Source organism: Scyliorhinus canicula, chromosome 11 (genome assembly GCF_902713615.1).
Source record: "Scyliorhinus canicula chromosome 11, sScyCan1.1, whole genome shotgun sequence".
Lineage (NCBI taxonomy): Eukaryota > Metazoa > Chordata > Chondrichthyes > Carcharhiniformes > Scyliorhinidae > Scyliorhinus > Scyliorhinus canicula.
In genome coordinates, this window is record NC_052156.1 from 141,793,139 (window position 1) to 141,814,502 (window position 21,364).

The 21,364-nt window shown below is 47.8% G+C and overlaps 1 protein-coding gene across 3 annotated transcripts in view; it reads right to left on the reverse strand.

Annotated features, from left to right (window-relative positions):
* The window catches only part of fbxl13 (F-box and leucine-rich repeat protein 13), a 399,689-nt gene that overhangs the window by 356,419 nt on the left and 21,906 nt on the right, over positions 1-21,364 (reverse strand). For all 3 annotated transcript variants that reach the window (XM_038811555.1, XM_038811556.1, XM_038811557.1), the window contains exon 6: positions 14,875-15,029. In XM_038811555.1, coding sequence (XP_038667483.1) covers positions 14,875-15,029 — 155 coding nt within the window. The remainder of the gene's footprint in view (positions 1-14,874; positions 15,030-21,364) is intronic.

A 21,364-nucleotide genomic window follows, 5' to 3' on the forward strand; every position in this document is an offset into this window, starting at 1 on the left:
CGGGTTTCTTAACTGGCACGGGGTAGGTATTAGGAGGTTGAGGGACCTGTTTGTAGATGGGAGGTTTGTGAGCCTGGGTGAGTTAGAGGGGAAGTTTAGGCTCCCCCCGGGAACATGTTTAGGTACATGCAGGTTAGGGCGTTTGCCAGGCGGCAGGTGGAGGGGTTCCCTCTGTTGCCCCCACGTGGGGTACGGGACAGGGTGCTCACGGGGTGTGGGTTGGAGGAGGGAGAATTTTGGACGTGTACCACGTAATGCAGGAGGTAGATGAGGCCTCGGTGGAAGAGCTGAAGGGTAAATAGGAAGAGGAGCTGGGTGAGGAGATTGAGGAGGGGACGTGGGCGGATGCCCTGGAAAGAGTGAATTCCTCCTCTTCTTGTGCGAGGCTTAGCCTCATACAGTTCAAGGTGCTACATAGGGCTCACATGACCGGGATGAGGATGAGCAGGTTCTTCGGAGGCGAAGACAGGTGTGCTAGGTGCTCGGGGAGCCCAGCGAACCATGCCCATATGTTCTGGGCATGCCCAGCGCTGGGGGTATTTTGGAAGGGGGTAGCAAACACGGTGTCGAGGCTGGTAGGATCCAGGGTCGAGCCAGGCTGGGGGCTCGCGATATTTGGGGTAGCAGTGGAGCCGGGAGTACAGGAGGCGAAAGAGGCCGGTGTTCTGGCCTTTGCTGGAAGGATGCGAGGCCCCTAAGCATGGAGGCCTGGATCAATGATATGGCGGGGTTCATCAAATTGGAGAGGGTGAAATTTGCCCTGAGGGGATCAGTACAGGGGTTTTTTAGGCGATGGCAGCCCACTGACCCACTTAAGCCCTCACTTTCTCTCTATCCCCGTAACCCCTCCTAACCTTTTTTGGTCACTGAGGGCAATTTATCATGGCCAATCCACCTAACCTGCACATGTTTGGACTGTGGGAGGAAACTGGAGCAAACCCACGTAGACACGGGAAGAACGTGCAGACTCCACACAGACAGTGTCCCAGCGGGAAATCGAACCTGGGACCCTGGCGCTGTGAAGCCACAGTGCTATCCACTTGTGCTACCATGCTGCCCAAATCAAATTTCACATCTTCCGGGATTTGAACCCAATCCTCAGGGTATTCCTCTGGGTTTCTGGATTACTTGTCCAATGACAATACCACTGCGCCACTGCCTTCCCACAATTTGTTCACAAATTTCTCCAAATATATGTGTACTGTCTTATTTTCCAATTACTTTTTAAGTTTATGGATATTTTCATTCAGCTCAGCAATTAATCTGGTAAATTCAATTGTCTTTGCTTCAAAGTTATCTGCAGGACTCTTCTACAAGCTTAACAGCTTCAAGTGGCATTTAGTTCATTTTGGACTCTTCCATGGTCACTGTTTGTTCTTTGGACTTCAATTTGCTAATTACATTCTCAATCAGTTTCTTAAAATTTTCATTCAAGTCTGGACTGGCCCTTCCATGTGACATACCTAATATTTTATGTTCCTCAGATTCCATCAAGTTCAAAAATCTCATTGCTGACGCCTTTAAATATCTGCAAGTACAAGCCTTCCTGAAAAAACAGGTAGTGGCCTTTCCGACGCTGCCACCACTGAGGATACAGGACAGGGTGGTCTCCGGCACCTGGGTAGGGGAGGGGAGGGTGTCAGATATCTACCAGGAACTACAGGAGGTTGAGGAAACCCTGGTAGAGGGCAAGTGGGAGGAGGAGCTAGGTGAGGAGTTGGAAGCTGGTCTGTGGGCAGAGGTCCTGTACAGGGTTAATTCTTCCTCATCATGTGTCAGGCTCAGTCTAATTCAATTTAAGGTGGTCCACCGGGCACACATGACGGCAGCGAGCATGAGCAAGTTTTTTGAGGTTGAAGACAGTTGTATGAGGTGCAAGGGCAGCCCTGCAAACCATGTCCACATGTTTTGGGCATGCCCGGAGCTTAGAGTGTTCTGGCAGGGGTTCGTGAGGGCAATGTCCAAGGTGCTTAACACACGGGTGGTGCCGAGTCCAGAGATAGCAATCTTTGGAGTGTCAGAAGACCCGGGAGTTCAGGGGGCGAAAGAGGCCAACGTCTTGACCTTTGCCTCCCTAGTAGCCCAGAGACGGATTTTATTAATGTGGAGGGACTCAAAGCCCCCAAGTGTAAAGACTTGGGTTACCGACATGGCTGGGTTTCTCAGCCTCGAGAAAATAAAGTTTGCCTTAAGAGGGTCTACACTAGGGTTCTCTTGGAGGTGGCAGCCGTTCGTCGACTTTCTCGGGGAAAATTAAAATGTCAGCAAATAAAGTTCCAATAGTTTTGGTTTTTAATTCTACATTCAACCAGCTGTTCAGATTCTTCAGCAATTTATCCTGCAACTGACACTTAAGTGTCATTATCAGTGCTAAGTTTTTATTAACAAATTCATATTTTCTTTTGTGCCTTGGTTCTCTACGGCAGTGTTTTTCAAACGTTTTTTCCCGGGACCTACTTTTGTCAACTGCCCAAACTTCGAGACCCACGCCTGTTCACTTACTTTTATTGTGACAGGTAAGCCTTTTTTTTCATAAATTTAGAAAACACAAATGTGACAGGTAAGCCTGCTTGATCCTTACACTCTCACTCCAATCAGGCTTCATATCTTCATGCCTACCCAGCTTTACTTCATTTCCTGCCCACAACCCTCCACTGAATTTCAGCTTCTCGCCACCTTTATCTTCCACTATCTGTTGCTGCCATTGAGCCAACCAATGCCAACTAACCGTAAACTTTATTTTGTCTTGTATTTATTCCACTTTTGCTTTTAATTACTTTTTTTGATTGTAAACATAATGATATGGAACATGTTTTGGGGCTTGGCCAGAGCGAGAGGTACAGCTAGCAGAAAGCATTTGGAACTTGGGAAGCGATAAAATAACATGATTGCTCATTGTCCATCCTGCACTGCTCACATTTCTAAGAAATGATTAATCTGTGATCACAGATGTCCGGGTTTGCTCTGCAGCTTTATGTAATACTTTCATTCTAAATTCTGTTGGGTTTTATGCAGGCCGCAACATGAAGTAGCAACAGCAACCGGGGCAGAATCGTTGACAATCTGTAGGGATTGCCCCTCGCTGGCTGGAGTCCTGCCTACGATATTTACAATATCTCTCAATTTTTTGTAAAATTGAAGCAGGCTTTTTGGGGGGGGCAGGTAATCATGCATTCCACTGAGTTTTTAAAAGTAGATTTCAACACGATGAAACATTTTTGTGATACTTCTTCACAGTCATTCCTGTGTTGGATCAAATTGTCACTAGTGGCCAGTTCTCGAATAGACACACTGGTCGGCTTCTAATTTCCTCATGACCAGGTGTTGGAAATCACCAATGTGTTGGAAATGTCATCAATTGCAGGCATGGGCTGCCAATTAATCAAGTGTCAACAGGTGTAAAGAAACAGATAATGTAGCCATATGCTTAAAATGGATCTGCCTTGTGAATTTCAGCTGGTACCCAATGCTGGCACCCTATTTGGAGTGCGGCTGTAGAAATAGTTTTGATGATCTTTTTCAGTGTCAGTATCAATATCAATCATGGCATCTTCTAATTGGGTCAATGTCAATATCCTTTACTTATCATGAATGCTATCAAACTATGTGAAACTATGTGCTGTATTCTGACAAGACAATGTATTATTTTGATCTAAATTTTTGATTTACTTTCATGCAAATGTATTAAGTAAACACTTAAAAAATAAAGAGTAGGGCAGCATGCTGGAGCAGTGGGTTAGCCCTGCTGTCTCACGGCGCCGAGGTCCCAGGTTCGATCCTGGTTCTGGGTCACTGTCCATGCGGAGTTTGAACATTCTCCATATGTTTGCGTGGCTTTTGCCCCCATAACCCAAAGATGTGCAGGCTAGGTGGATTGGCCATGCTAAATTGCCCCTTAATTGGAAATAATTGGGTACTCTAAATTAGAAACAAAAAATAAAAATAAAGAGTGTTTTGGACACCTCTTCAACTGGACCGTGGACCTTATTTTTGAAGGAGAAAAATAAAAAGATCTTACACTCAGCCAACCCCAGCCAGCTCACAACAATGGCGCCCAGCACAATGGCCCCAAGATTCAGGGATGCAGACCTGGGGAGGCTCCTGGAAACAGTAAAGGCCAGGAGGGAGTTCTGTTCCCCTGAGGGTCCTGGAGGGTGAGCCACAAGGTAGCCAGTGCTGACTGGGATGAGGTGGTAGCAGCCATAAGCTTGAGTAGTATGACCAAGAGGACTGGCCAGCAGTGCAGAAAGATGGTCAACAACCGACACCAGGTAGCACGAGTGAGTAGACACCAAGGCCCGCACCCTCCAACTCCTCATGTGACTCCCAACCCTCCACCCCTACCCAACACCCTCCCAACCTCACCTTCACACCCCATCTCCCACGACTGTGAACCATGCACGTGGCTAACGATGCCCTCTCTGAGTCTCCCACAATCAGTGGAAGAGGATCCACACTGGCGGTGGGATGCTGGACATAAGAATCCTCATCTCCTTCGAGGAGCAGGCCTTGGAGGTGACCAGGGTGGCTGATCAGTCACCAACGCGGAGGCTGATGGACACAACAGAGGTGAGGAACCACCAGGCTCCACCCGGAGGACCTGTCAAACGTGAACCTGTCAAATTGCTTTTGACTGACTGGCTCGTCCTTCCTACTGACCACATGTCCACTCTCCTGCAAGTCTTCCAGCCGATGGAGCCAGCCCATCCCGGGTGGCCCCCTCTCCTGACTCCAAGGAGAACACTCCGGAGAGCCCCGAAGATTCCATCGTAGTCACAGCACAGCTGTCATCCACACCCCTCACCAGTGCTGATACACACACCTTAGTGGGAAATGTTAGTGGTCAGGTTTCTGGGACACAGTCTGGTGAGCACCACACCACAGATGATGCACATCAGGTGGAGGCAGAAACCCCCAGGCGAGACAGCAGTCGGAGGGCTGCTGGATCCGAGGACACAGCTGAGTGGCTGGGAGGTGCAGAGGGAGATGTCAGCGTCACTCCAGCAGATTCATAGCCACCTGGAGGAGTCCCGGAGGCTACAGGCGCAGGAGATGGCCCCGGAGATGGCACCAAGGTCAACATTGCTAGGGTGGCGACCACAGTGGAAAGCCTGGTGCACAACATCGACACCATGAGCGAAGATGTCCAAGGCGTTGAGCAGTCAGTGACGGCCATGGCTGAAGGCCTTGGCAGAATGACCGCCTCACTGGGGGATATCACCCATCACCAGGCCAACCTTGATGAGGTTCTGCAGGATATATCATGCTCTCAGATGGGAATGACCGAGGCGCTGTGGAGCTAGCCACAAGCGGGCATGGTTGAGGCACTGCACACCATGTCCCAGTCACTGAGGAGCATCACCGAGGGCATCGACACAATGGTGCAGACCATGGGGAGCTGTCAGGGCTGGTAGAGCCAAATTATGCAGGGGCACCCAGGGCTCGAGCCAGCTGCCTCTCTATCCCGAGGTGGAGCCCCAGGGCCTTAAGGACACCGATAGGGAGGAGTAAATGCCAGCCCGGACCCGTCCCATGGAGTGGCGACGATGGGCACCAGCTCCCCAGAGATCCACTAGTTTGATGAGGCCGCGTCTCGAGGTCAGCACAAGGGACAGGGCTGCAGGTCTGTGCATGTGCCGCCGGGAGTGGAGTATTGTACAGCACATTAAACTCCTTTTTGCACAACCATTATGATACCTCTGTCACTTTCTTCCGAAAGGCGGACTAACCTCCAGACTCTTTTCCAATCTCTCCAGGTATACCCCCTCCCCGTGCCACTCACCTACTAATCAGCCGTGGACATTTCCCCGGTTCTGTGTCCCATCCTCTGGCTGTTCAGATGTTGTGTGTGTGGTATTCCCTCCCGCATTATTCAAACAGTGTCCTGGCATCAGGGTGTGATTGGGATGCTAGGCAATGACTCCAAACTACGTGGTCTGCCCACTCACAGGAATCCACATGGCATATGTGAAGTGCTCACTTAACCACAATTGACAATTCCTATCAACAATAGAATCATAAAATCATGGAATTTACAGTGCAGAAGGAGGCCATTTGGTCCATCGAGTCTACACCGACCGTTGGAAAGAGCACCCTACCTAAGCCCACACCGCCATCCTATCCCCGTAACCCAATAACCCCATATAATCTTTTGTTTGGACATTCAGGGCAATTTAGCATGGCCAATCCATCTAACCTGCTCATCTTTGGACTGTGGGAGGAAACCCACGCAGACACAGGGAGAACGTGCAGACGCCACACAGATAGTGACTCATGCCGGGAATCGAGCCTGGGACTCTGGAGCTGTGAAGCAACTGTGCTAACTACTGTGCTATCATGCAGCCTTCAGCCACACAGCCAGAGGCCTCAGCAGTAGGTGGGGGTATGGGTGATTGGCGGGGCAGACAGGCAGGGACAAGGGTTGCCCCCGGAATGGTTAAACACGATCCAGGGGTTGGCATGGTGGTGCCGTGAACAGTTGGCTCCCAGATGCCCTCCCAGCACAAACCCCCCCCCCCAAACTCCCTATGGCGGTCCACCCCTGCCGAGCAGTGGGGTGGCATTCCCAGCGCCCCTGGGCTCTTTGCCTGTGAGCAAAGATGGCTACTCATCTCCTTAGCTCCCCACAGAAGCCCTTCCGCCAGTTCACGTTTTTCAAAAGGAGTACTACTCGGTGCCAGCGTGAGTACTTGCCGGGGAGGCCAATGAATGATGGGAGGCCGTTGGATACGGGGTCACTCTCGTTGATAGCATAGAAATGGGGCTTAAGTGGTGATAATAGGCATCTCCCCACGCTGTGGCGAGATCCCAATTTTGCCTATGGGATCACAAACTGTTTGGCGCCCGGCGCGGATCTCGTTTTCAGCCTCTCCCACTATTCACCGCTATCTACACTTGAGCAAGATCATAATGTAGCCGAATTCTCTCAATCTATCTTCAATTAGCATGGCATAGAGTAAAACTTGCTTTATAAACTTGGTTCCTGTTAGAATCACTTCAGACTTTGGCTGAATATCTTCAAAAAGCTGGTTTACTTGCTGGGTTTCAGTTTCTTCCTTGTCACCAGAAAAGACTGCTCTGCCTTGCAAATTATTACTCTTTTATAACTATCCTACTGTGAGAGAATTGTGGATTCAGTTTCAGGCAGATCTGAATTCACCTTTTCTCACCAGGAATTACACTCAAGAATCCCGTTAAAGAGCCCCTAATTTTGTTACGATTCCAGGCTAGTGGCTAGGATACTGAACTGAAATCCCAAAATTTTTGTTTATTTGTAAGACTGTGCGGAAAGATAGGTTCACTCCAGGGTTGATTGCATGAAAAATAGGGCTTTGGTATTTCTTTTTTTAAATAATTTTTATTGGAATTTTTTACAGAAAATATAAAAATATAACAACAAGTATAGCAACAAGCAATAATATGCAACTAACAGCCCCATAACACCCACAATTCCCCCCATACCGTAGCATCACATGTATCACACTCTCCCCACCCCCCCCCCCCCAACAAGAGAACTTAACCATAAATTAAAATTAAATAAATCAAATTTAAATAAAATAAGCAAACATAATCAACGTTCCCCCCCCCCCCCTCCCCCCGGGTTGCTGCTGCTACTGTCCCAGTACCCTATCGTTGAGCCAGAAAGTCGAGGAAAGGTTGCCACCGTTTAAAGAACCCTTGCACCGATCCTCTCAGGGCGAATTTAACCTTCTCAAGCTTAATGAAGCCCGCCATGTCATTGATCCAGGTCTCCACGCTTGGGGGCCTCGCGTCCTTTCACTGTAGCAAAATCCTTCGCCGGGCTACTAGGGACGCAAAGGCCAGCACACCGGCCTCTTTCGCCTCCTGCACTCCCGGCTCTACCCCAACCCCAACCCCATCCTAGCTTGACCCTGGATCCCACCACCCTTGACACCGTCCTCGCCACCCCCTTCCAGAACTCCTCCAATGCCGGGCATTCCCAGAACATATGGGCATGGTTCGCTGGACTCCCCGAGCACCTGACACACCTATCTTCACCCCCAAAGAACCTACTCATCCTCGTCCCAGTCATGTGGGCCCTATGCAGCACCTTGAATTGAATGAGGCTAAGCCGCGCACACGAGGAGGAAGAATTTGCCCTCTCCAGGGCATCAGCCCATGTCCCGTCTTCGATCTGTTCCCCCAGTTCCTCCTCCCACTTCGTTTTCAGCTCCTCTACTGACGCCTCTTCCACCTCCTGCATAAGCTTGTAGATATCGGATATCTTCCCCTCCCCGACCCCCGAGAGCACCCTGTCACTCACCCCCTCGCGGGGAGCGCAGGGAATCCCTCCACCTGCCGTCTAGCAAATGCCTTTACCTGCAGATATCTAAACATATTTCCCGGCGGGAGCCCAAATTTCTCCTCCAACTCCCCCAGGCTCGCAAACCTTCCGTCGATAAACAGGTCCCTCAGCTGTCTAATGCCCACTCTATACCATCCCTGAAATCCCCCATCCATGTTCCCCGGGACGAACCTATGGTTCCCCCTTAATGGAGTCTCCATCGAGCCCCCCACTTCTCCTCTATGTCGCCTCCACTGCCCCCAAATCTTGAGGGTAGCCGCCACCACTGGACACGTGGTATACCTCGTGGGAGGGAGCGGCCACGGCGCCGTTACCAGGGCCCCCAGGCTTGTATCCCCACAGGACGCTCTCTCCATCCGTTTCCATGCTGCCCCCTCCCCCTCCATCACCCACTTACGCACCATCGACACGTTGGCCGCCCAGTAGTACCCCGAGAGGTTGGGCAACGCCAGCCCCCCCCCATCCCTACTCAGCTCCAAGAAGACCCTCTTCACCCTCGGGGTGCCATGCGCCCAAACAAATCCCATGATGCTGCTGGTCACCCTTTTAAAAAAGGCCCTAGGGATGAAGATGGGCAAGCACTGGAAGAGGAACAAGAACCTCGGGAGAACCGTCATTTTGACGGATTGCACTCTGCCCGCCAGCGATAGCGGCACCATGTCCCACCTTTTAAATTCCTCCTCCATCTGTTCCACTAGTCTGGTGAAGTTAAGCTTATGAAGAGCCCCCCAACTCCTGGCCACCTGCACCCCCAGGTACCTGAAACTCTTCACTGCCCTCCTGAAGGGGAGCCTCCCAATTCCCTCCTCCTGATCTCCCGGGTGCACTACAAATACCTCGCTCTTTCCTAAGTTTAGCTTATAGCCCGAGAAGCCCCCAAATTCCGCTAACAGCTCCATCACCCCCGGCATTCCCCCCTCTGGGTCCGCCACATATAACAGCAGGTCGTCCGCATACAGCGATACCCGGTGCTCCTCCCCACCCCGCACCAGACCCCTCCACCTCCCTGACTCCCTCAACGCCATGGCCAGCGGTTCAATCGCCAGTGCAAAGAACAGGGGGGACAGGGGACACCCCTGCCTGGTCCCATGATAAAGCCTAAAATACTCCGATCTCCTTCCATTTGTGACTACACTCGCCATCGGCGCCGCGTAAAGCAGCCTCACCCATTTGATGAATCCCTCCCCAAATCCAAACCTCTCCAGCACCTCCCACAGGTACCCCCACTCAGCTCTATCAAACGCTCTCTCTGCGTCCAGCGCCACCACTATCTCCGCCTCCCCCTCCACTGCTGGCATCATGATAACATTGAGCAGTCTCCGCACATTCGTGTTGAGCTGCCGCCCCTTGACAAATCCTGTCTGATCTTCATGAATTACCTCTGGCACACAATCCTCTATCCTAGTAGCCAGGATCTTCGCCAGCAACTTAGCGTCTACGTTAAGGAGCGAGATAGGCCTATATGATCCGCACTGCAAGGGGTCCTTATCCCGTTTTAGGATCAAAGAGATCAGTGCCCGCGACATCGTCGGGGGCAAAGCCCCCCCTCCCACGCCTCATTGAAAGTTCGCACCAGCAGGGGACCCACCAGGTCCGCATATTTTTTGTAAAATTCTGCCGGGAACCCGTCCGGCCCCGGGGCCTTACCTGACTGCATTTGCCCGATCCCCCTGACTAGCTCCTCCAACCCTATCGGCGCCCCCAGCCCATCTACCAGCCTCTCTTGAACCCTTCGGAAACATAGCCTGTTCATGAAGCTCTCCATCCCCTCTCTCCCCCTCGGAGGTTCCGACCGGTACAATCCCTCGTAAAAGTCCCTAAAGACCCCATTTACTTCTGTCCCCTTCTGCACTACATTTCCACCCCGATCCTTCACTCCACCAATTTCCCTAGCCGCATCTCGCCTACGGAGCTGATGTGCCAACATCCTGCTCGCCTTCTCTCCATACTCATATACCACGCCCTGCGCCCTCCTCCACTGTGTCTCCGCCTTTCTGGTGGTCAACAAGTCAAAATTGGCCTGCAACCTGCGCCGTTCTCCCAGCAACCCTTCCTCCGGTGCCTCCGCATATCTCCTGTCCACCTCCAGAAGCTCTCCCACCAGCCTCTCCCTCTCCTTCCTCTCCCTCCTTTCCCTGTGGACCGGGATGGAGATCAGCTCCCCCCGGATCACTGCTTTCAGAGCCTCCCAGACCATCCCCACCTGGACCTCCCCCGTATCATTGGTATCCACATACCCCTCAATGCTTCTCCGAACCCTCTTACACACCTCCTCCTCCGCCAGCATCCCCACATCCAGGCGCCAAAGCGGGCGCTGGTCCCGCGCCTCTCCCATCTCCAGATCCACCCAGTGCAGGGCATGGTCCGAAATCGCTATGGCTGAATACTCGGCATCCTGCACCCTCGGGATCAATCCACTGCTCAGGACAAAAAAGTCTATCCGGGAATAAACCCTATGGACGTGACAGAAAAAGGAATACTCCCGCGCTCTCGGTCTCCCAAACCTCCAGGGATCCACCCCTCCCCTCTGGTCCATGTATCCCCTCAGCACTTTGGCCGCCACCGGTCTCCTACCCGTCGTTGAACTGGACCGGTCCAGTGTGGGATCCAGCACTGTGTTAAAATCTCCCCCCCATGATCAGGCCCCCTGCCTCCAGGTCCGGGATGCGGCCCAACAATCGTCTCATGAAGCCAGCATCATCCCAATTTGGGGCATATACGTTGGCTTTGGTATTTCTAAAATAAAACTTTATAATGAATACAATATTAAACTATTTAACTTCACACCCGAAAAGAACATCTTACAATTATCCCTTAACACTGCATTAAACAAGAAAATAAACCTACTGTTCTCAATCTATCTTCAATTAGCATGGCATAGAGTAATACTCCAGTTAGAATGGCTCCAATTAGAATCCCTTCAGGCTCTGGCTAAATGTCTTCAAAAAGCAGTTCACCTGCTGTGTTTCGGCATCTTCCTTGTCCCCAGACAAGACTGCTCTGCTTTACAGATTATTACTCTTTTATAACTATCTTGCTGTGAGAGAATTATGGACTCAGTGACCGGCAGATCAGAATTCACTTCTTTCCTCTCCCAAAGCTTCTTCAAAACTTAACTGCCTCTCTGCATTCCTGGGCTCTGCCCAGCAATAACCTCATCTCCCCAAACTGAAAAACAAATGTTCTCTGCAGGCTGCAAAAGCACATTAAATCATTAAGTCCCCAGGGACTTCCCGTTAAGCCACATTCCTCTGGGCAATTTCACATGATGGTTCCTAGAAGCAAAACAAAATCATGTTTAAAAACATACCCACTGCGGTCAAACACACTCGAACCCCAGGCTTTTAACTCTTAAATTGTCCCATTATTTAGAAACCAATATTCGCCAAATCCACCATTTGTCACAAAGGTTGAGAAGGCAGGCCTTCAAAAATAACCTCAATAGTTATGGGAATTGAACCTACGCAGTTGGCCTCGCTCTGCATCACAAACCAGCTGTCCAACCAAATGAGCTAAACCACCTAGATGTAAAGCAGCCTCACTGAATCTCCGCCTCTCTCACAAGATTCCAATCTTCAAACTCTCGCCTTGGAATTCTCTCCAAATGTCACTCAACTCAAAGGCTTCAACAATAGCCCACCTCACAGGGTATCAATATTCTCTCCCGGAGTGTCTCTCGGAGACACTGGGTCAAAGAAAAATGTAAAAATAGCAATCTGCATCTGCAGCCTGTTTCCAGTCTGTGTATGCACAAAAGCTCCAAGGCCTGTCTGAAGTTGAAGTTCTCGACCTTTGTTCTCTTCTACAAATGCAAGTTTAAGTTCCATAACAACCTACTAAATAAGGTTTCAGTGCTCTGCGAGATGCACGGGCATGCAGCAATTTGCAAGATTCACCAAGATCCATAGCTGATCCTTGGAAGGTGCAAAGAAGTTTAAGACCACTGTGACTTTCAAGGATACTGGCGTGGCTTGGCAACTGGTGATATGAGGTGCAAGGTCTCCAGCGACAAGTCCACAGGTTCCTGGGGAGCTGCAGTCACTCGTGGTATTGATTCTTGGTCATAGAACATAGAACAGTACAGTCCATTCCACACCCTAACCACTCTTGAGTAAAGTACTGGTGGAATCATGGCGATGTGGGAGATGAGGCCTGGGGAGGGAGGACTGGGGATCATGGTGGAGAGGGAGCACCCATGGATGGCAGACCTTGTGGGTGGGGGAGCCTGATATGGAAAGGAGGCACCTGTAAGATTTTGATAATTCTTCTAATTTTTAATATTTCATGTTGGTTTGAAGTTACATTTTAGGATTTTACCGTACTCATTTTTTAAATGAGCTTTGACAAAGAGTCATCGGACTCGGAGCATTAGCTCTTTTCTCTCCCTACAGATGCTGCCAGACCTGCTGAGATTTTCCAGCATTTTCTCTTTCATTTTTTAAATAGTTCAGTTTAAATTCCTGTCTACAACGATTAAACAGTTACAAGCAAGCTATGAAGAATCTGCTCTTCTTGATAATCTAATGACTTTAAAAGGAAACCTCAAATCTTAAAGAGATAGAACATAGAACAGTACAGCACAGAACAGGCCCTTCGGCCCTCGATGTTGTGCCGAGCATTGTCCAAAACCAAGATCAAGCTATCCCACTTCCTGTCATTCTGGTGTGCTCCATGTGCCTATCCAATAACCACTTGAAAGTTCCTAAAGCTCCACTATCACAGCAGGCAGTCCATTCCACACCCTAACCACTCTCTGAGTAAAGAACCTACCTCGGACATCCCTCCTATATCTCCCACCCTGAATCTTATAGTTATGCCACTTGTAACAGCTACATACACCCAAGGAAATAGTCTCTGAAAGTCCACTCTATCTACCCCCCTCATCATCTTCTAAACCTCTATTAAGTCATGACAAGCTAATTCCCTTCATCAGCAGAGAGTACAGTTTTTGCCTCCATCTTCTCCCATGTGTCCCCCCCCCCCTCCCCCCCACAATGGCCCTTACTACAGAAGATATTGTTCCTCATTGCCAATGTGCCCAAAATATAAAAGTTGTGCCTTCACTGCAGCCTTCCTTGTGGTTAAGTGACACACAATTGTTCTTGGCAGCCTTGCTCCTGCTCTTTTGCCTCCATAATGCCATAATTCCCTACATTGCCCAAATGCTTATCGCCTACTCTCCCATCACCTACACTATATCAATGGCATCTGTTTGTCAATGTGTCATTCACTCTTTAATGGATCTGACATAATTCTCTTGGGTGGTAATGACTGGCTCGCCAAGCAATGCAGGCAGCCCATATACACCCCCATGAAAATCTCAACACCACCCCTGCCCCATTAACAAGCCGTTGATCAGTCCTTGAATCACTTTAATGGTGATCAGCTAGAATTTTGATCCCACCCCGTCCCTACCCAAGTAAACATTGACAGTGCTGAAAAACATGCATTCCAGCCAGTTAACTTGATATAATAGTCTATGGATTAGGAAAATCCCCAATATGCACTTGGCCTGGTCATAGCTGGAACAGTGGTATTGAGTGCTGCTTATGAAGAAAAAAACAACCAAAGCTCTTGCTCATCACTATCCATTGCCCTTGCTGAAAAAAGCAAACTTGTATGTTGGTTAAGTGCAAAGCCATCAACGGTCCTGTTAGTCAACTAGCCTGTTGAAGCTCAAGCCTATATGTTCCTCTACCAGCACAGCTTGGACCCAAAGGGCTACTGTAACTACTGTTTTCCAAATCTTTCCAACTGTTAGGTTGTCTACTAGCTCTGCTTCACTGGTCAGAACCATGTTGAAAATGCTGTCTCTGATGATGACTAAATGGGCATTCTCTCAATGTACCCAAACCTCTCAAAGAATTGGGGAAGAGCAAATCCTGGCTGTCACAGTGTCTACGTTTAGAAGACCATAGTCAAACTATCCACAAAAGCTTGTGGCACCCCAGATCTTTCTGCTTCCATAGCTGCTTTTTCCACTAAGGAAACATTTTGTTACAGATCATGGTTACGATGTAAATGTATCACAACTTTGTACAGTCATCTGGGAAAACAAATCAAGTTAATTTTGTATAAACACGTGAATAAACTATGAAACTTCATTATCTGCTGATAATGCATATTTGCATGCCAGATGACAGCAGATCTTATTTAGTTGTGAAATCTCTTGCTGTTGAATCACTTGCTGACACATAGCTCAGACATACCATTTGAGGGTAATCAAATGGTCAAAGCATTAGAGGTTTGTGCACCCATTAAGAGGTGGGCAAACACCTTCTGAATTGACAGGAAAGGATAACATTAAGAGAAAAAAAAAATTTAGTTTATTTCTGATCTCACATTACCTCGGAATCAATGCCTTACTTCCATTAAATATGCTTCTCATCTAAGGTCAATCCTAATTTTCATTTAAGGGTTTACTTTAAGTAAATATTTATATACAGCTGAACATAAAACCTACAGTCTTTAAACAAAACTTTTAGCACACATGGCAGACATAAGTATTAATTCCAGTTCTTTATCATATAAAATGGATTTCAACTCACAAAAGTGTCGCCTCTTTTGGAACTGCACCCATTTCATCCATGTATCAAATATCACTTTTAATTTGTTCATTTTATAAAAATTTTCAGCCTTTAATATATATTGTTGCATTTTCATCCGATACCTTCTTACATTTCTGATATATGACTTCCATCCACTGACGAAAAAAAAGCAGAAAAATAAAGAAAACTTATTGCTTGCTTATCTAGTAATGAATAAGATCAAACATGTAAAACATCAATACGGTATCTCTGGACATAACATGTTGTAATCTCTATTGCTTAACTTTGAAGAAACAGTTTTTTAAAAACTGTTTTCTGCTGAGCCCCACCAAAAATTCGCATGGGTTTTGCCATCCTATTAAGATGTGGACATTGGAATGTTAATTAAATCACAATACCGTATACGGCAGTGGACATCATCAGAATACACCAAGAAATCAAAAAGGATCTAATACAAAAGTATTCCTTCTCTTCCTTCAGTGCACAAATGTCTACTGTGGGTTTGGCATATCTTCAAATCAGAAATGGCCTTGAGTAAAAACGTCACTGAATTTCCCAATGGTTCATCAAATTTTTGGATCAATAACGAAGGACAGGATTCTCTTGCAGGTTTCAGGACCCCGTTATCTAGCTCAAATGGGAGTCAGAAGCCTGCGCTGTGTGGGAAAGTCACTCACATGTGACTTTCTTGAATTGATAAATTAATGGTCAGAGTGTGAATTTGCTGTCCAATGAAATCCGAGGTCCTCCAGCTTGCACGCAGTAGGAGGAAGCCATGCCAAATAACAAATACAGTGCCTCAAAATGAGGCCAGGCAGGTGAAGAGGACTTTAAAGCCTTATTACTGGCTCCCTGGAAGCCAATTGTAACATTCCAACTCAACCTCTGCCAATAGATCTTAGTGGGACTTTTAAAAAAAATCTTTCATGGGATGTGAGCATTGACAATGTTATTATTTATTGCCCATTCATAATTGCCCTCGAGAAGACTGGCAGTGAGCCTTATTCATGAACTACATGCAATCCATGTTATTTTTTCTTTATTTGTTCATGGGATGTGGGCACGCTGGCCGGGCCAGCATGTGTTGCACATCTCTGAGGGCATTTAAGAGTCAACCACATTGCTATGGGTCTGGAGTCACATGTAGGCCAGACTAGATAAGGATGACAGACATAGTGGACCAGATGGGCTTTTACAACAATTAACAATGGTTTCACGGTTGTCATTAGACTTTTAATTCCAATTTTTTTTAAATTAAATTCAAATTGCACCATCTGGCCTGGTGGGATTCAAATCCATGTCCCCAGAGCATAACCCTGCACCTCTGGATTACTAGTCGTGACAATACCGCAATGTCACTGCCTCCCCTGTGATGTAAGTACGTACGTATACCCAGTGCTGTTAGGAAGGGAACTCTAAGATTTTAGCGAAGTGACAGTGAAGGAATGGTGATCTATTTCCAAGTCAAGGTGGTGGAACTTGCTGGTGCTGGTGTTCCCATGTACCTGCTGTCCTTGTCTATCCAGATGGTACAGATTATGTGTTTGGAATTTGCTGTTGAAGGAGCTTTGATAGGTTGCCGCAGTGCATCTTGTGGCTGGTACACATTGCTGCAACTGTGGGTCGATAGTCAAGGGAGTGAATCCACCAAATTTGTACAGTTCAGAAGGAGCCCATTGTCCATCGAGTATGCACCGAACCTCTGAAACAGCACTCTAACTAGGCCAACTCACCCGCCCTATCTCTATTACCCCATTCATTGATCATGGCCAATACAACTAACCTGCACATCCTTGGACACTAGGGGGTAGTTTAGCATGAATTATCCACCTAACCAACACATATTTGGACAGTGGGAGGAAACCTGAACACCCAAGGAAACCCATGCAGACATGGGGAGAATGTACAATCTCTGCAGAGTGGTACCCAAGGCCGGAATCGAACCCAGGTCCCTGGTGCTGTGAGGCAGCAGTGCTAGCCACCGTGCCACCCCAAATGTTTGTAGATGGGGTGTCAAACAAGCGGCTGCTTTGTCCGGGATGGTGCTGTGCTTTCTGATTATTGTTGAAATCATACAGGCAATTGGAGAATATTCCGTCACACTCCTGAGTTGTGCCTTGTAAGTGATGGGCAGGCTTTGGAGTGTAAAGAGGTAGTAACAACAATAATAATAATAGTCTTTATTAGTGTCACAAGTAGGCTTACATTAACACTGCAATGAAGTTACTGCGAAAATCCCCTAGTCGCAACACTGCGGCGCCTGTTCGGGTACACTGAGGAAGAATTCAGAATGTCCAATTCACCAAACAAGCATGTCTTTCAGGACTTGTGGGAGGAAACTGGAGCACCCGGAGGAAACCCATGTAGACACGAGGAGCACATGCAAACTTCACACAGACAGTGGACCAAGCCGAGAATCGAACCCATCCCTGGTGCTGTGAAGAAACAGTGTTAATCACTATGCTACCGTGCCGCCCTGAGTTACTTGCCACAAAATTACCCATCTCTGATCTGTTCTTGTAGCCACAGCTTTTTATCTGACTTGTCCAGCTCAGTTTCTGGTCAATGGCAACCCCAGGATGTTGATAGTGGGAGATTCAGTGATGGTACGGCCATTGAATAACAAAGCGAGGTAGTTTAATTCTTCTCTTGTTGGAAGTGGTTATTGCCCAGCACTTACATTGTGTGCATGTTATTTACCACTTATCAACCCAAGCCTGATGTTGTCTGGATCTTTTTTGCATTTTGGTATGGATTGCTTCAGTATCTATTGTTATTTGGCTACCTACCTCTTGCATAGTAGCACAGTTTAACACTGTTTCTTCACAGCACCAGGGACCCGGGTTCAATTCTCGGCTTGGGTCACTGTCTGTGTAGAGTTTGCACGTGTTCCCCGTGTCTACGTGGGTTTCCTCCGGGTGCTCCAGTTTTCTACCTATTCTGTATTCTGGGGGCCAGATGGAGCCTGCCAACTAACATACCAGTTCTAATAGGAACATTTAGAGTAGGCTAAAGCACAGAGAAGGATACAAAGGGAATGCACAAGGGTCATTAGTTGACATTTGTACCCAATATGACATGATTCTATTCATAAACTTGGTTTGGAATGTTTCTTTTGTTGTGACTTTTAATTTTGCATTGTGGCCAAGAGGACATTCTCACAGTCACTGATAAAGTGAGGATCAGGCCTTAATTGGTTGGTAAATGAGGAATTGGGTTGTAGTTATTGATATCACATTCAGATGAGCTCTTCACAGACTGCCCAGATGGAAAGGGATTGTCTAAATTGTTTCATTCCCCTCATCCTCGTACACTTTCCCCTGCTCCTCAGTGGTATGCCATAAAGCTAGTGGTAAGTGTTGTTCCCTCATAATGGTTGTACAGTATGCAGAAGATTATCATGAATCTTTATATCCTCTCTACACAGGGCCTTCTGTGTAGAGCATGCAGTGGAAGCATTGAGCTTAAGTTTCCCGACTTAATATTTACTTTGGATGTCAGGATGATATTCACCTTGGGTGTAACAAGCCTTCCAGTTGTTCTTTATCAGAGCAAACCAGAAAGCTTTATACTCTGGTTACTAGGTAACCAGAAAGGTTATACTACCCTTCTGTAGATCTTGGCCAATTATTCATGATGGGTGTGATGATACAGATATTTTTTTAGAGGAAGGATTTCTAATTAAACTCACCTCGGCATGCTTCAAAGAACTTCATCAAGATTAGGATTTTTTTAGGATGTAGCAATTAAGGAAGTGGTGTAGGGACCTGGCAGGCTAACCCTGAGCTCTCTCATTTTTCCTGGAGGTCTACTTCAAGGATCTGAGGGGTTTCAGCAAGATGAGCTTTCTTGAGGGCAGGAGGTCAAAGGAACCTGCTTGAACCAAACAGGCAGAACAGCAACAATGTGGTCTCTTTAACCTGGAGACAAGACACTGAACCAGGAGATCTAGGATGTGAGGCCATGATAGGGAAAGCTGAATGCACATTCCATTTGCTTCCATCTGGCATGAGGAAATGAAAAATTGAAGACCTGAGTGATCTCCCTTGTACAACGGTGGATGGAAAACAGTGAAACCTTGCCAGGAGGCAGATGCATAAAACTTTGCGGCATGGTAATCTTCACAGACACAGCAGTCTTTTGCCCTAGTCTGTGATTGCAGTTATGACTGTAGCAAGTGCAAAATTTCAGTGAAGGTGTCCTTACTGAAACACACGTTCACACATTGTTCCTTGCCATGGTTCAGGTAGCAGAATTGCACAAGCTTCACATTCAGAGGTTAAAATGCTACTGCTAAACTGTGGCTGACATCTAAAATTTTAAATGTTCATCCTATCATTTAAATTCCTCTATTGCCTCATCTTTGCCTATTTCTCCTGATTTCAAATCCTTCCTCTTCCTCTGAAAATCTCCGCACCTCTGATTCAAAATTTTGTGAATTCCCTCTCACTTCTCACCATTAGTTTCATGTCTTCAATTGCCCAAGTCCTACTCTCTGGAATTCTATCCATAAACTCCTTTACATCTCAATTCAGATCTTCCTCTCCCACTTATGCTTTTGGTGAGTTCTCCCAATCTTTCCTTCTTTTTCCAAGGGCAGAATTTTATCTTAAAAAAAGGTAGAGTGGCACAGTGGGTGGGAAAAATGGCAAGGAAGCTGGCCGCTACAAAGCAGCTTTCCTGCAGACTGTTTGGCACATAGCCAAAAAATAATGAAGGGGGGGCCTCACAAGATCACACTGGTGGGGCAGGCTCTCATTAAGCCCGCCCCACCAGCAATATCAGTTACAAAAGATGGGGTCCATTTTTAAAGGGTGCCTGATACAAGAAACTAAAAATAAAAACTTACCTACCACACCTCACCTCCACAAAACATCCTCGGCCACATGGAGCACCACCCCATGGAACTCACCTCAACCCACCCCCACGAAACCACCCTTTACACAAAACATGTCTTCACGAACTGTAGCGACATGTATGACCGCCTGGTAGACAGGGCCGACACCGTCCTGGTCACAACAAGAAAGAAATGGGAGGAAGACCTGGGGATTGAAATAGGGTGGGGACTCTGGAGCGAAGCACTGCACAGGGTCAATTCCACCTCCACGAGCGCAAGGCTCAGCCTGACCCAACTAAAAGTGGTGCATAGAGCACACTTAACAAGAACTCGTATGAATAGGTTCTTCCCGGAGGTGGAAGATAGATGTAAACGGTGCCAAGGAGGCCCGGCTAACCAGGTCCACATGTTCTGGTCTTGCCCCAGACTTGCAGGGTACTGGACAGCCTTCTTCGAGGCAATGTCCAAAGTGGTGGGGATGAGGGTGGAGCCATGCCCGAAAGTGGACTTCGGGGTATCAGACCAGCCAGATCTATTCCTGGGGAGGAGGGCGGACGCCCTTGCCTTTGCCTCCCTGATCACCCGCCGTAGAATCCTGTTCGTCTGGCGGTCAGCAGCACCACCCAAAGTTGCAGACTGGCTGTCCGACCTCTCAGAATCTCTCCAAATGGAGAAAATCAAATTCGCCATACGAGGGTCAGACGTCGGCTTCCACAGAACGTGGGAGCCATTCACCCAATTGTTCTGGGACCCGTTTGTGGCCAACGAACAAGCAGAATAGCCAGGTAGCCAAGAATCAGGGGAAAGTAGCCAAGGCGGGGGAGGGAGGGATAGACCCAGGGCCGGGGGGGTCGGGGTGTAAGAGAAAAAAAAGGCGAACCACAGGAGAAGGGGAGAGGGGTGGGAAGGGGCCAGAAGTGGGGGAGGGGGGGAAGAGGGAAGAGACAGGGAACAATAGAGGGAACTAGTGAGGTGGGGGGAGGCAAGGGAATGACAGCCGGAAGGAGTGCAGGGGAAACGATAACAATCTTGGCATCTACAGAGAAGAGAAGGAAAATCCGGGCGAAAGACGTGACGAACGGCTGAAGCGGAGCGGTCGCGAGACGACAATGCAGCGAAAAACTGTCCGGGGAGAGGCAAGCGACAACACCAACACCAGATCCATTCGCGTATTGCCCTCTGTAATTGTTCTGTAATAGTTTTCCTGGCGCCCAAATGTATATGTACCCCCCCATCCCCCCCCAACAAACCGATGCCCCTACTCATGAGCTAAAAACAATATTGCCAATTGTACAGAGTTGCTGTTGTTGAGCTAGCACATAATACCCTATCAGTTGTTTTATTCTAACTTTTTTTTTGTTGTTGTTTGTTTTGTTTTTTGTGCGTATTCCCTCTTCTATGTGTATATATACATTAAATTTTGTGTACGCAACGGTAAATATACTTTATTCAAAAACCCAATAAAAAACATTTATTAAAAAAAAATGTCTTCATGGAATCATCTGCCCACGCATCAGAAGTGCAAAATCCCCTTAGTTTCTCCTCACATCTCTATGAAGCATCTTGGATTGCTTCTCTACAAAATAGGCACAAAGCAAATGCTAATTCTTGTTCTTCACACCAAGTAATGATGAATATTTTGTCTACACTTGC